General features: G+C 40.6%; 1 protein-coding gene across 1 annotated transcript in view; it reads right to left on the bottom strand.

Moving 5' to 3' along the window:
- DYTN (dystrotelin) overlaps positions 1–12,030 on the bottom strand; it is a 45,720-nt gene extending 33,690 nt beyond the window's left edge. The window contains exons 1-5 of the mRNA XM_035006612.1: positions 12,012–12,030; positions 7,978–8,052; positions 4,877–5,078; positions 2,137–2,222; positions 1,517–1,617 (exon numbers count right to left, since the gene is read on the bottom strand). Coding sequence (XP_034862503.1) covers positions 1,517–1,617; positions 2,137–2,222; positions 4,877–5,078; positions 7,978–8,052; positions 12,012–12,030 — 483 coding nt within the window. The remainder of the gene's footprint in view (positions 1–1,516; positions 1,618–2,136; positions 2,223–4,876; positions 5,079–7,977; positions 8,053–12,011) is intronic.
- Between the last annotated feature and the right edge of the window lie 1,385 nt (positions 12,031–13,415).

Genomic DNA, 13,415 nt, shown 5'->3' with positions numbered 1-13,415 from the left:
ACCTAGACCCAGGAGAAAAATGACAGAAAGTTATTATAGCTTCACAGTGCAGAAAACCTAGTGTGGGGATTTTACAGGAGCTGGAAGAACAACAGAGACATCTTGAAGCAGGGGTAAAAGGTACACTGGGACAGTAACCTCTTCTGCACAAGACAATCTGGAGGCTGCTTCATCCTTTTGTAGAAGTTTTTGCTCGGATGCATCATTTAATATCATTTTAACATTTAAGTAATGTATTTACTTTAAGGGGGGGTAAATTCCCTTGACTAGCAATAATAAAAACAATATTAAATCTGTACATTCTAAAAGCACGGGAAACGATGGAACTCTTAACTATTTGAGTCTTCAGCACAGCATTTCATTTATGCTTTCATTAATCTTTGGTCGAAGGCCTTACTACCAGGCATGTTTTAAGCCATTGGAGACATAAACATGAATGCAATACAATCGTTCCCCTTGAGAAGCAGTCTAGTGTAGAAGGCATATATCCTGTAATAATGGCAACAAAATTTGACAAGTGCTATAACAAAGTTATGCACAGAGAGTGAAAGAGCTTTTAGTGAGGAGGTGACTAATAATCTGAATGACTTGAAAGATGAACAGTATTTGCTAAGTGATAGGCAGTGGTGCAGCCGATAGATGGAGCTGCACAAGTCAGGCGTGGAGAACTTGGCGCATGTTGGACAGAGTAAGGATTTTGATATATAGGAGTGAAATAGGCATAAAAAATGCAAGGAAATATTAAACACTATGGAATAAGCAAGAGAAACCACTGGTGATCTTTTCAATGGGGGTACCTGAACGTATAGAGATATGCATCATTGCCTTCAGCTAGGCTATTTTACAACTCTGCAAGAGAATTAAAGTTAACTTGCAGAAAACGGATTGAAATGCAAATAATTCTCATCTATAGACATGCAAATAAATTCCAGCCTGGTTGGGGACCCACCCCCAACTTCCCCCAAAGGCCAGTCTTGCATCCACCTGCAAGTTCATTTTAATATTCCTTATCTATTAGCTTGCCCATTCTTTGGTTATTTCTTTCAACTAGTTGTAAGATCTTACTGAAACCCTCTTTTAATTCATAAATTAAATACATTTTTGGACTCGTGTTCATTTTATATTCCTAAAAAAATCATGATTTTACCTCTTTTTGAAAAGAGAAGGATTGGGTCAAATCATGAAAGCTTTTCATATGATGCTAAGGAATTTAGGCTTTGTTCTATAGACATGCATGGCCAGTGAAGAATTTTAGGCATGAGGGTGACATTTGCATTTTGGAAAAGTCACTGACTGCAGTGTGGGGGCAGGGTTGGAGGGAGGAAAAGCTTGAGTTAGGAAGTGATTGTAATCGATCACACCTATGCTCAGGTAACAGCAGTGGCTGTAGAGGGGAGGAATGGCATGGAGAACTGTATTAAGGGAGAACTGACACTGTAAAAATCAGATTGTTTAATAACAAAGGTGGATAATATAACTGGAACGAATTTAGAATTCTTAAGTATTAGAGATTTACCTGCTGTAGATCTGTTAATAGGTTTCTCAAAATGCTTCGAGTCATGCGTGCCCCAGAATCATAACCTCCCCTGGTATTTTCTGCATAGAGCTGAAAAAGAGCTAGACATACAAAGGGGGAAAGAAATCTTTAAACGGAATACTTGCAATACGTCTTGGAAGGACATGTGCCTTGAATTCTAAACAGTTTATTTGTAGGTATGAAGGGAAAAGGAAGGAAAAGTTATATTTCTTGATTATTTGCTTGCTAGTTTGAAGGCTTCCCAAATGAGGTAATATGATAACTAATGAAAACCAATTCACATTTCAACCTCCTGATAATTCAGCACATCAGTGATGAAGACCGCGAGGCTGGTAAATGGCATTGTGAGGAGAGTCCCAGTCTTGAAAGGAATAATAACTACTTGTGTGTCTGAAAAATCCCCACACAAATAAATAGCAAGGACAACCAAGTTATGAATAATTAGAAAGCATAGATTGACATCTTGAAAAGTTCCATCATGCTGAGTACATATTCAACAAGAGTCATGTGGCAGGGGAATAGAAATGAGTGAAGAAGTTAGTGTGTTGGAGGTTTGGAGGTCATTGCACTTGATACACTCAAACTCATACGTATGTTACCTCTGTATTTTGTAAGAGGGCTGTCCCCGGACAGAGCAATCAGGGCAGCAGCTGCAGGTACAAGCTTGAGCAAACCCGTTCCTGTGCTACAGGGCAACAAAACACAGAGACAAGAATGGGAAAGGCAAGGTGATTCTGGGTGAAGTGCTTTATAAAAACTATAACTATTAATGGAGACTTCTGACATCGTTTTTCAAGTTCATGCTTTTCTTCTCTTTTCTTTACTTTCTTTCTTTATTATTTTCTTTAAGTTCACATTTTTCATGGTCTGTTTCCCTATATCTAGATTTTGACAGATTAAAAATTGAATTAAAATATTTCATCATTCATTCATTCATTCATTCATGTGCCCAACAAATATTTATTGGGTGCTTCCTCTGTGCTAAGCACTGCACTGGGTACTGGGGAAACAGGGATGCACCCTATCTTCACAGAGCAGACAGTGTCAGTTCCTTAGGATGCACATGTCTGGAAACCTAACAAAGATACAAGCACAAAAGGAAGCAAAAGGAGCAGACGTGTGTATAAAAGATCCACCAGCTCACAGGCCCTCTCATAGAGCCTACTCATCCTTTGCTCACTAGCTGTGCAGATCCAAGCCTGCAAAACAATGTCTCAAATGCAGGAGGATTGTTAGAGGCAGGCATTGATATTAGAAATGATAGTCAAGGGCACCTGGGTGGCTCAGTTGGTTAAGCGACTGCCTTCGGCTCAGGTCATGATCCCAGGGTCCTGGGATCGAGTCCCACATCGGGCTCCCGGCTCAGCGGGAAGCCTGCTTCTCCCTCTCCCACTCCCCTTGCTTGTGTTCCTGCTCTCGCTGTCTCTGTCTCTGTCAAATAAATAAATAAAATCTTAAAAAAAAAAAAAGAAAGAAATGATAGTCAAAAGCTTAATGTTGGAGGATTTTTTTTTTTGCAAAAAAAAAAAAGTTTTTTTGATGGGGGAGGGGCAGAGGGAGAGTGAGAGAGAGAATCTTAGGAGGCTCCAAGCCCAATGTGTAGCCCAAAGTGGGGCTCGATCTTACTATCCTGAGATCATGACCTGAGCTGAAATCAAGAGTCAGACGCTTAACTGACTGAGCCATCCAGGTGCCCCCTCAAAAGCTTAATGCTTAGGGACGCCTAGGTGGCTCAGTCAGCTAAGTGTCTGCCTTTGGCTCAGGTCATGATCCCAGAGTCCTGGGATCAAGTCTCGCATCGAGGTCCTTGCTCAGCAGGGAGCCTGCTTCTCCCTCTGCCTGCTGCTCCCCCTGCTTGGGCTCTCTCTCTCTCTCTGAAAAATAAATAAATAAATAAAATCTTAAAAAAAATAGCTTAATGCTTAAGGAGTCTGAAATAATGAAAAAATAACTTGAGAACATGTTTATGTATTATTTGTGCAATAAAAAAAAATAATAGGGCGCCTGGGTGGCTCAGTTGGTTGAGCGACTGCCTTCAGCTCAGGTCATGGTCCTGGAGTCCCTGGATCGAGTCCCGCATCGGGCTCCCTGCTCGGCGAGGAGCCTGCTTCTCCCTCTAACCCTCCCCCCTCTCATGTACTTTCTCGGTCTCTCAAATAAATAAATAAATCTTAAAAAAAAAAAATAATAATAAACTAGAAAAGGAAACACTAGGAATCTGCCAGATGGCTAAACTGTGCTTGCCTCTGAGAGCCAGGATTGGGGTGACATTTCTTCTTTGCTCTTTTCTGCACTTTCCAAATGTTTTATATTTACTATGATTTTTTAAAGTCCATTCTAAAAGATGAGGCCTACTTGGTCAAGACCACATAAGGTAAACAGAATGAAGTGGGACAGAAGAATGGTAGACCCCAGAGCCAGTGGAACAAACACACACACACACACACACACACACACCATTTACTCCGTGGCATGCATAATCAAGCCTTTGACGTGGTCTAAATTGGCTTACAGGTGCAGTGGACTGAATGTTTGGATCCCTCTGAAATTCCTATGTCGGAATTCTCACCTCCAGTGTGATGAAGTTTGGAGGTGGGACTTTGGGGGATGATTAGGTCATGAGAGTGGAACCCTCATGAACTGGATCAGTGTTCTTCTTATAAAAGAGAACTCAGAGAATAAAAATAAAAAAAATACAAGAGAACTCAGAGAACTCCCTCACCCCTTCTACCACATGAGGACCCAGCAAGAAGACAGTTCTCTGTGAATCAAGAAGCTGGTCCTCACCAAACACTGAAATGGCCGGCACCTTGACCTCGGACTTCCTGGCCTCAGGAACTGTGAGAAATAAATGTTTGTTGTTCAAGCCACCTGGTCTACAGTATTTTTGTCATAGCAGCCCAAACAGACTAAGACTGTAGGTTAGCCACTCACGCATAGGTTGATCAACATGACTACACCTGAGAAACAAAACAAAAACTGATCATTGGTAATAAGACATGAGCAAAGAAATAAGAGAAAAGTGTGGTTTTTTGTGTGTATAGCTAGATAACCACCCTAGCAAAAGGTGTGCATGCGTCCAGAGTGGAAATGAGTTTGCATGAGACAAAAGTAATGTGGATTTGTTTTTCCCTTTTTGCTATTCACGGGTCATTTATATTAGTGAAGCTGATAAACATGTACTTCTTCGTCCCCCTCCTGAATGAATACTACATTTGTGGAAAAGAAGCCTTCTTATGTAACAAACCTCAAGCAAACCTTAGACAACACCAGGTGGCCAATGACCAGTGGTGACTAAACACTGTCCTTGAGACCACAGCGTGACCTTCACACCCTCACCTGTCATACATCGTTGTGAGAAGGCTCAGAGTGAGTTCTGAAGCTCTGGGATGCACCTGTCCTGGTTTTTCCACCATGACTCTCTGAAACAGCTCCTGAAGAGCCCGAAAGAGCTGCTGCACAGGGAGGGGGCTCTCTCTTGCTTCCCAGAGGCTGTGACGTAGGAGGACGTGCTGAATCAGGGCGCTGTCCATCAAGTCCACTGTGGAAAGCAAACAAGAAATTGTCTTTTTTTTTTAAATTTAATTTGATTATGTTATGTTAGTCACCATACGATACATCATTAGTTTTTGGTGTAGAAATTGTCTTATTTTCTGATGGGAACAAAGACTTCAAATAAAGCAAATGTCATCTAGTGTTTAATTAAGACTTCTTTAATGGCAGCCATTTTCTTTAAAGGGAATTAGAATATGAACACTATTTGGATGCATATCTCTTGTGTAGAATTCAGGCCTATTAGTCGAACAGCAGATTTGATTTTGGAAAAGGACATCTGTTAGCAAAGCCTAGTTATAACATTATTCCTAGTGTAACCTCTAGGATGTTGCTTTATAGAATGAAATTGAAAGGGGAAAAAAGTGAGAAAGTTGAAAAACAGCCTTCCAAGGAAGTTAGGGCACTGTGCTGAGAAGTGGTGAAAACATTTTTTAGGCTGCTTAAGTGATTTGAGCAAATTTATCTTTCATGTTCAAATATAGTTTTCCCTTTCTGCAGCTTTGCTTCAGAAGGAATATTGTGTTAAATGCATTTGCCTAAGTTAAAAAACCCAGGGATCTTTCTTTTTTTTTTTTTTTTAAAGATTTTATTTATTTATTCGACAAAGAGAGAGAGAGGGAGAGCACAAGTAGGCAGAGAGGCAAGCAGAGGGTGAGGGAAAAGCAGACTCCCCGCTGAGCAGGGAGCCCGATGCAGGCTCTATCCCAGGACACTGGGATCATGATCTGAGCCGAAGGCAGATGCTTAACCATCTGAGCCACCCAGGCGCCCCCCAAAACCCCAGTGATCTTTATAAAAGAGTGGTTGCTGAATTATCGGACTCTTCCGGTCCTGCCCTTGCCTCAATATTTCTTTCTGTTGATCTTGGTTCCATCGGTATTATTATCTAGGGAAGGCACTTAATGCCAAAGTTGCTTACAAAAAATAATGGTTTATTTCTTACATTTTTTTTTTACCACCTCCTAAAAATTTTACAAGGCAATGAATACAAGGAAGAATGAAATAGAGCTAACCCTATGGTTTCTTGCAGACAGAGGATAACAGACAAAATTAATAAACACCCACTTACACCATCTGAGAGATGAGGATGTCAGGGGCGCCCAGAGCTGCTGGTATTGAAAATGCTTCAGTCTGTGGAATGATAAAACCCTGCGCTTTTCTCTACTTCGTAAATCAGCCTTACAGATAAGAAATCTAGCAAGTATAATAAAAATTTTTTATGTGTTCTCTGATCCTGCTTTCAAGGGGAGAGTCTACAAAAGTGAGGAGTAGAATTTCGGATGTGACTTTAATAACAACCTGGCTGCAGGTGGTGGAAGGTGCAAACTGGTTTATCGTGATTCGATCGCAAAACTCATCGCCTTGTCCCGCGTGCTGTACACAGGGCATTCTTGTCTTCTGCGGCGAGTCCGTATTACAGCAAAACAGATGATGGTGGTGTGCGGGCGTCTCTCCACAATATTTATGTCGTGCTCTGAGATCCTGCCGCCTCAAGCTCACGGTGTGCTTTTTCTCAGGCTTTGGGACTTTTTTGTTTTCAGATTATTGTTTAGCTATCTTTTCTAGGGAGAACTTTGAACTACTGGTTTTGTGTATTGTTAATATTCCCTGTGAGTATTATTCAGGTTCTAATGCGGGGAGGGGGACGTTCAAAGAGGTATATCCTCAAATTCTACCATTGGTCCACACCCAGGCATTAATGAAGGAGGCTTACACTTTTTGCTGCTAACTTTCTTTAATGGGAGAAATTCCCCAGGAAAATAGCAAAATTCAGGGTAAATTTTTGGTGAACATACTCTGCCTTTTGTTGATCCCTGGAATAATAAGTAATAGTTATAAGTGAATTTGTCAAAAATCTTTTTTTAAAGCTGAGAGTCCCTTATTCAAAGACCCTTTTACAGAATGCAGTAGGGAAAATAGAGAAAACGAGTTGAATTGGTTGAAGAGATGGTCTTTTGGGTTTCCCTCACTTGCCTCTACTTCCTTTCCTGCCCTACTTCTACCCCACTTTGTGAAGCACAATTTGAAAACCACTGGTCTAAATAACTTATTAGGCAGAAGGCAAACTATGAAAAAAATTCCAAACTTCAGGAGAAAAGTCGTATGTATAACACAAATTCTTTAAGGTCTGATCTGATAAATATAATAAATCACTTCACATGAAATGCTTATTAGAACTTATTAGAAATCAATAACTTTAGCTAGGTTGAATCCATGTTGTTTTTCATACATAGAACCCAATTTATTTCATTTTGGAGGATTTTTACTAAATAAACATTTTTACCATATTTGGACTTATTTTACCCATGATAACAATATAGGAAAAGAAAATCATGGCATTCAATCAGTTATAAATTTAATCCCCCAAAAAAGCAGTTCTCAGAGAATTCTTAAGATAGTTTTAAGATTTGTGGCCCAAGGATGACTCATCTGAACGTACTTTTGCATGTTCAGAGAGAGGGGTACGATTTCAAAATGTCAATCTTATGTGGTAGAAGGAATTTTTAATTTTCATGATTAAATCTACAAGTGTAGGTTCTAAACTAACTTATTTTACAGTTTTATTTTGTGTCAATATTGGTATCCTAAAAAGGAAACAAACAAAAAATGTCCAGAAACCAAGTAGGAAAAATGAAACAAAAAAAATTTAAACCCTCGTCCACAAGTTATTTTCTCTTGTCGGGCAACGAAGCTCCACATGGGCGGCACATATAGGGTGTACCCTCCCCGCTCCATCTTCTCTGTTACTAATGGGGTAAATGCATAGATCCAACCTTCTGGAGCTAGCAGTCACTCACATGGGGGAATTCTTGTTTTCTCTGTGAATTTTACATCACACATCAGCATCATATTATTTCAAGTTTTTAAAGAGATTCTGTACTTACATTGGCACAGAGTTTGCACTGATCGTAATTTGAAGGCTGTTCTGTAAATGGAATTCTCAATACTGTTTAGGGCATCTGGAAAGAAAACATGAAATATCATGGATAAAGGACGGTCTCATTAGATAAATCCCACATCCGAGAAGGGAATCCTAGAGATCACGTAGCCCTGTAGTTATTTTGCAGGTGAGGAAATCAAAGTCTAGAGCTCTCTTTCCTACCTGGGAACAAAAATAATGGTTTCAGTGTCCTAGGCTGCAAGTGACCCTACAGGACATCCTCTGAATCTACTAAACTTTTTATATAAAAAGGAAACAGCCTAGAGGCGCCTGGGTGGCTCAGTCGGTTAAGCATCTGCCTTCAGCTCTGGTCGTGATATCAGGGTCCTGGGATTGGCCCTGCATCAGGGCTCCCTGCTCAGTGGAGAGTCTGTTTCTCCCTCTCCCTTTCCCTCTGCCCCTTCCTCCCCTTCCCCACTCGTGTGTGTATTTGTGTGTGTGTGTGTGTGCTCTTTCTTTCAAATAAATAAATAAATAAAATATTTTTAAAAAGGAAACAGCCTTATGAAACAAATAGGATTAAAAAAACTCTGTAGAATATAAACTCGATTTTGTTAATATATTCTGGTCAGATGTACCCACATGAATTTATGCATATATGAGAGTGACACAAAAGCTCTCCATCCATTCATTCCTTCAGCAAATATTCGTTGAGCTCTTACTATATGGCCCCAGCATGATTCTAGGCCCTTGAAATACAGCAGTTAACAAAACAGATACAAATCCCTGCCACGTGGAGCTTAATTTCTAGGGGCATTTGTGAAATTGTTAATAGACGCTATCTCTGGTTGCTTGAATTCTTAGTATAGTTATTTTCATTCTACTTGTTGATATCACCTCAATGTGTTTATAGGGAGCGTATGTTATTTTTATAATCAGAAAAGAATTATTAATATACCTTCTTTTGAGAGTTACCACCACCAAAAACACTACAACAATGGCTAACAGTTCTGAGCCCTTACAAGGGCCCGAGTGCTCATATGCCCCTTTCACAGTGTGGTGGAGAAGAGAAAGCTCTGGAGCCATAACTAGTTCCTTTTTCTTTTGGGGAAATTAGCTTACTATTTGATCTTCATTTTCTTCATCAGATAAATAGGTATGTGTGCTGGAGACTAGAAACACAGGCAGCCCTTTAGTTGCTGCTAAGCAGGCCCTACAGCAAAACAAATCAAGGGGTTGCTTAGTGGATTTCATCCATTCAAACATATGTGGCAGGATTTTATGGTGATATTAGTTTCCTTCTTATTCTTGCAGAAGTGGGAGAATTTAGAGGATGAAGAGGCAATTTTTCCATGTCCATTCCTGTGTGTGTTCCAAGGTCTAAACTCTTTTTACTCCTTTGGAAGTTTGAATAGCTTCTCTGTGCTTAAGGGGCCTCCTTGAAGTCAGCCCACCCAGGCCTTCTTATGAAAGGCCCATCAAAGAACTCAAGCCACTCATGGAAATGGGAGAGTTTGACTCAATAATAATAGAATTTCAAGGACCAAGATCAAGGGCAGGTTGTTCTTCCAAAGCAGAACAGGGCCACTGGTTCACCAGAAGAAAGCCAAATGGGTGCTGGGTGACCAGAGGAAGAGGTTCATTACCTCAAATACCACCGGGATCCCTCACTTTCTGAATCCTCAACCTCATCCTCTCTCCTAGCTCCTCTTCCTTGCACACACATTCTGGACTCCCCTTGCCTTGAAAACCAATCTTGATTTCAGTGTTGCTCTAGCTAAGGCTGTCTCTTTCCTGAAGGGGGAGGGGAGGTTGATGCCTGGACAGGAAGTCCTGAATACTTCAGATCAGATGTTCACCCTAAGAACCTTCAAGGTTTTTATCGTGTCTTTAAGGAATGGCTCCTTCCCAAACTTTTTTTTTTTTTTTTAAGATTTTATTTATTTATTTGAGAGAGAGAGAATGAGAGCATGAGAGGGGGAGGGTCAGAGGGAGAAGCAGACTCCCTGCCGAGCAGGGAGCCCAATGCGGGACTCGATCCAGGGACTCCAGGATCATGACCTGAGCTGAAAGCAGTTGCTTAACCAACTGAGCCACCCAGGCGCCCTCCTTCCCAAACTTAACTGAGTCGAAATTTCATACCAAGCCACAGTGACTTGGTTTTGGTTTAGAAAATAATGTTTCTTGCCCTGGAGAGTTGTGGGGAAAAGTCCTAGCTGTTACACACATGGGTATTGAGTGCCAGGCACTGTGCTAACCCACTGAGGGGCTTATGGTGCCAAACCAGGTCAGATCCACCCCCGGGGAGTTAGAGTAAACCAACAGCTTCTCCTGAAACATACCCTAATTCAATGATTGATATATGATCATGAGTGGAAGACACTTACCTCAGGTGAATGTGCCTAAAAATACCATTAAACAAGCGATCTTAAGAACCTTCCACATCCTTCCCTCCCCCCTTTTTTTTTGAACAGGTGCAACCATATCAAAGAAGCTACAATTTGCTCTAAATCTTTTGTTATTTAATATTTCCCTATGTTCTGAAAATTCTTTTCAGTTTTCAGCTGAGTCTAGCATTAGAGTATGGAGAAGTCAGAAGCACCTCTGCCCTCTATCTGGAGAAGGAAAACAAATTGAGAGTAGCCAGAATAGTGTGAAAATAGTTTACAAAACTGTAATGCCCAACATTTTCTTTCCTTCTGGAAATTGGCCAGTTTTTGTGCCCTGGTTCCTCTCAGATGCACCAAATGAATCCAGAGACTCAGCAAACTTGGGGCTCTGCAGGTTTTCCCAGATGCTGCCGTTGGTGGAAGAGCCATTCGGTAGCTGCTCTACCATCTGGCCCATGGCACTCCTGTCAAATTATGTTTTGCAGTGTCATCTGATGAAGTTATGCAGCATAACATGGCAATCTGTGATCGAGTACAATGTGGAAAATGAATGAACATCCCAGGTGATTCACTACCAGCTCTGCTTCCTAAAGGCTCTTTTTTTTTTTTCCTTTCCTGCTGGTGGGAGAAAACTCAAGAAAGGAAGAAGTCGTTTGATGTATGAGGCCCAAAGCTATGAAGAAAGTAGTTTTAGATGCTTAAAGAAATAATAATACAAGCTACACATGGTCTTGTTCATGGAAGCAATTTGACTGAGAAACATGTTTTGCTTTAAATGATTCTTGTTTTGTCACTTCCTACAGATTCTGAGAATGTAATAAACTGTCCATCATCTCTAGTGGGATGATCCAGAAATAGATATTTTTGGCCAGTGGTCCTCAAAGTGTGGTTCTAGGTGAGCAGCATCAGCATCACCTGGGAACTTGTTAGAAATGCATGTTCTTGGGCGCCTTGGTGGCTCAGTTAAGGGTCTGCCTTCAGCTCAGGCCATGATCCCAGTGTCCTGGGATCGAGCACCCCCCCCCCACCTGCCCCGTGTTGGGCTCCCTGCTCAGCAGGGGAGTCTGCTTCTCCCTCTCCCTCCCCCTGTTCATGTTCTCTCTCTCGCAAATGAATAAATAAAATCTTAAAAAAAAAAAGTCACAAGACACTCCTGGGGTTACCACAGCATTCAGAGGTATTGGTAGAAAGGAGAATTACTGTCTTCGTACCCATTTATGAAATATTTATACAGTGTCAGCTGTGAGAACTTTCACCCAATTTTGGGCCCACATAGTACTGTGAACTTACCCTTGACATTAAAATATCTACAGTGATGTCATTTTAATAGTAAACCATGAAAATATACAAAAATAAGATAAGCCACTTTTTGTATATTTGAATAACAATTTAAAGTGTAATTATATTGAGAATAAGTCTTTTGTTAAATTACTGTTGGTGCTTTGGGGACAGTAGACCAAACACTCATCCATACATTATGAATTTCTGTTTAGAAAAAGAAGAAAATCTTTTTAATCACCCACTAGTTTCTTTTTCTGCCAGATGTCAAATGTCTACTCTTCTGCAACTCAGAAGTCTGAAAATACAACATCTGTGCCTCCTTTTTTTGTTTACAAACTGTGCTCAGAAACTTGAGAATAATACTCACCTTGTTTACCTGGGTCCATTTCAGGAATTTCTTAGCATGGCAGATGGTAAGAGGGTCCCTGTAACTGAAAATAAGCCAATATTTTAAGCAGAAGGTTTTGCAGTGGAAGAGGAAGGATGGGAGAACAAAAAGACGACTAGGCAAAGTCATTTCACCTGTGGAACGATGAAGAAAAGTGTTCAGGGAGCCTGTGTAATCTCTTGGGAGGATAAAAATAAGGAATGTTGGGCTAGGCGCTTTGTATACTTAGACCCTTGTGAGGATTTGGAGCTGTATCTCCGTAACTGAGAACAGCTCCTGAAACTAATATGGTAAATACTTGGGACTTTTGAGGCATTGTAATTTCAATCTCACTTCAAGAAAATGTAAACTAACTTGAATTTTTAAGGACAAAATTTGAAGCTCTCAATGCTCAAATTTCTAACAGTACTATGCTAAATAATCTATGCATTAAATTTCTGACAGATACTATCCATTTGAACACCTTATCACATATATGTATATATGTGTGGGTATACATATAATTCAATCAATGTTTTATTTTAAGAAGAGTAGTCAAGGGCGCCTGGGTGGCTCAGTCGGTTAAGTGTCTGCCTTCGGCTCAGGTCATGATCTCAGGGTCCTGGGATACAGCCAGCCCTGTGTTGGGCTCCCTGCTCAGCGGGGAGTCTGCTTCTCCCTCTCCCTCTGCCCCTCCCTCTCCCCCTGTTCGTGTTGTCTCTCAAATAAATAAATCAATCTTTTTTTTTTTAAAGTAGTCAATTAGGCACCTGTTGTATCATGTTGCAACTATGGTTCAAACTACACACACACACATGCATACATATATATATTCACTGACAACAAAAAGAATGGGTTAATGGGTTATGCTATAAGAAGTCTTATACGGTTCTAAGAAAAAAATTTTAACATAAGCAGTTGAAAACTGTTTTTAAAAGTCACATGATAATTAAATTTCAATAATACTTTCCTCCTCTTCTAATGAAGGAATGAATTAATGGCAAACAGTTTTACAAACAAAAACTGACTACATTAGTTATTTAAAAATATGATCGCAATAGTGATAATCCCAGACTTGCCCCAAACTAGGAAGGTTCCAAATATATTCAAGTAAGATTTGTTTTGAAAAGTTATAGCAAGGGCAATCAGATCAGAACTCTTTTTGGTGCAGAAATGCTCCCCTGAGCTCTTCCTAAAACCCCCAGGTAGGTGCAGAAGGGTCCAGCCTCTCGGTCCATGGACAGTGCAGCTAGAGATGAAATCGATCTGCCTCCTTGCCAGCTCCTTACCTTTCTGACTTTATTGGGAAGCAGTTTAGCCCAACAGCCTGTGTAGGTTACTCAGCAGTTTTGGAAGCGGGAAAAGTTGAGTAATAACAGATTTCCAGATGTGGCGTTCCTATGG

The sequence above is a fragment of the Mirounga leonina genome, unplaced genomic scaffold (genome assembly GCF_011800145.1).
Source record: "Mirounga leonina isolate KUSES-001 unplaced genomic scaffold, KU_Mleo_1.0 Mir_151, whole genome shotgun sequence".
NCBI lineage: Eukaryota > Metazoa > Chordata > Mammalia > Carnivora > Phocidae > Mirounga > Mirounga leonina.
Note: the sequence above shows the minus strand (reverse complement) of the source record. Positions and strands in the feature narration are given on the sequence as shown.